At 37.6% G+C, this 2,500-nt stretch overlaps 2 protein-coding genes across 2 annotated transcripts in view; one reads left to right on the top strand and one right to left on the bottom strand.

The window, feature by feature from the left end:
• The window catches only part of LOC137971252 (uncharacterized), a 251,111-nt gene that overhangs the window by 9,292 nt on the left and 239,319 nt on the right, over window positions 1-2,500 (bottom strand). Inside the window, exon 2 of the mRNA XM_068818041.1 lies at window positions 310-381. The gene's annotated coding sequence lies outside the window, so the exon portion shown is untranslated. The remainder of the gene's footprint in view (window positions 1-309; window positions 382-2,500) is intronic.
• Window positions 579-2,500, top strand: part of LOC137971250 (large ribosomal subunit protein uL3-like) — a 15,885-nt gene continuing 13,963 nt past the window's right edge. The window contains exons 1-2 of the mRNA XM_068818037.1: window positions 579-729; window positions 1,038-1,230. Coding sequence (XP_068674138.1) covers window positions 727-729; window positions 1,038-1,230 — 196 coding nt within the window. The 5' untranslated portion in view covers window positions 579-726. The remainder of the gene's footprint in view (window positions 730-1,037; window positions 1,231-2,500) is intronic.

Here is a 2,500-nt window from a genome sequence, read left to right on the forward strand (position 1 = left end):
CAGCAGTATAAGAGACCACAATATTTTATGACTCGTTTTTTCACCCACTGCCAAGCAAAAAGAGCCAAACGAGCCAGCAGTATAACAGACCCCAATATTTATATGACTCGACTGCCGAGCCAAACGAGCCAGTGCTTCCATACACTGTAGGTCTCAAATGTGGCCCACGTAATCAATCTGTGGGTCAGCCCTTGAAATATTTATAGAACAAACTACGAGCCCACACAAATATAACAAAATGTAAAGAACTACATAGCGAACACATTCAGATAATAGTTTTTCTTGCATAACAAAACTTGCAAACTGTACCTTCGACTTCAGTAAAATTCTGTTCAGAGATAATGCGATCGATCCTCGCTCCTGTGACAATACTGAGTTTAACTCGTTTAACACTGGAAAAACACAACCGCGAAGACAGAGTTAATCTTATGTAAACATCACTAAAGTGTCCCCAGCGAACATCTGTTGAAATCGCCAGATAAACTTCCGTTCCTGGCTTCTCGATGAATTCGAAGTGAATCTGCTATTGTGAATTCTGTTCAAATTTAACATACATTTGGCGAAATATCGTTATTTATACAATGCTGTGATGCCGCTGTTCTCCAAGAAGTGAGGTGGGATGAATTGGCAATAAGTGGAAATTGAGCTCCCCCCTCTGGGCATTACCAATGGCAAAAACACGCATGTCAAACATCAGCTAATTCCTCTTTGCTGGCTCGTTTCAACATGGTGGGTCCATCTTTGCAATCGGTTGCTTCCTATGATAGTTTGGATCCATCTCCTTCAGATCTTTGCTTATTTTCATACTATAATACCTTTCAACCATCTGCATGTGTCTATTTTTGCAATTTTGAGTTTCAAGAAATGAAAAAATCTGGGAAGAAAAACTATTTCATAAATACTGTCAATATTAATAGCGTTCAAAAGAAATTCACTTCTGCTCAATTCAGTAACAGGTTATCTCAGACGGAAATGGTTTACCTAGATGTGATCTAAAAGGCTAGAGTAATGCTAGTTTTTTTATTTCTTCATTTTAGTCTCACAGAAAGTTCCGAGCACCACGTCATGGCTCTTTGGGTTTTCTGCCCCGAAAGAGGTGCAAGCACCACAACGGAAAGATAAGATCTTTTCCCAAAGACAATTCATCTCTCCCACCTCACTTAACAGCCTTTGTGGGTTTTAAGGCAGGAATGACTCATATTGTGCGAGAAGTGGAAAAACCAGGATCGAGTATGTCCATCTCGTTCATCAATTTTGTACAGCTGCAGTGGTCTTCCGTTTATCAAAGTTAATAAGTATAAATGGTCTGCAAGAAAATAGTTTGTAAGGAAAGGTGGCAAATTCGCAATTGACATTTTGTCTTGGAGATGGTGATGGCGACTTAATAAAAATTCTCTGCCGCCAAATGGCAAATTGTGGTTGCCCTTAAATAGCCAATAATGTCATTGGGATTTAAACTTAGGTCATCTTTGCCACCTTTCATAACCCATGAAATATACAAATCTTCCTCAAATTTCTCGGCACCTTTTTTGTCTCCACTTTGTATTAAAGTACAGAAAGATTGCAGCTTCTCCTCAAACACTATTTATGGCTAAAATGGAAAACACACAGCACTGTGCGCCAACAATGTGTAAAGTGGCAGCTTGCAATATTGTGGAGGTAGTTTAACGGGAAAACACCTTTCATTTTTATTTCAAAAACATTGGCATTACAAAAAGTAAGAATAAGAAAGCTGTTGGCAGATGGCTCTGAACTTAATTGTCAATCAGTTTCTCTGGACACAAAAATTAACAATAACAATGCAAATAGCAGTGCAATGGTAAGTCACCCGCTGGCGACCAGTTGCGAAATTCTAGTCGCTAGTGCTCAATTTTTAGTTGCATTGGCGACCAGGAAGGGAGAATTTCGGACCCTTAATGGTGGAGGGGGCAGTTCAAGGATTCAATGGGTTAATACAGTGTTTGAAACAATGCCACTGTGAGAAAATGTAAGTGTCCTGGCCCTAGTTGTGCAGAGGCTAGATGATGATGATAATAATAATAATAATAATAATAATAATAGCAATTCATACATTTATATAACACCTAAAAGCTCTAAGGCACTTAGCAATAAATACAAAGTAGAACATTAAAAATAAAATTCATACACAGTGCAGTAGAATCAGATAAAAGCCAAAGAGAGTCAATCAGAATAAAAATGACTTTTAAAAAGATATGTTTAAGACTGTTTAAAAGCATAAACACTTGTGGATCCCTTTATGTGCTCTTGAAGGCTATTCCATATCTTTGGGGCACTAAATTAAAAGGCTCGATCATTTAATTGTATTAGATGCATTTAATTGGTGGATAAGTCACAGTACAGCAGTTTCAGTCTGTGCAAAGATTTTGGGTTTTGTTTACTTAACTCAACTAAGAATATGTGCACTGCAAGCACATCTAAGTAAAGGTGTGTAATAATAAATGATAAAGTGTATAAAAATCTTGGTCAAGGAGTATATTTT

This window comes from Montipora foliosa, chromosome 9 (assembly GCF_036669935.1).
Source record: "Montipora foliosa isolate CH-2021 chromosome 9, ASM3666993v2, whole genome shotgun sequence".
In the NCBI taxonomy this organism is placed as follows: Eukaryota; Metazoa; Cnidaria; class Anthozoa; order Scleractinia; family Acroporidae; genus Montipora; species Montipora foliosa.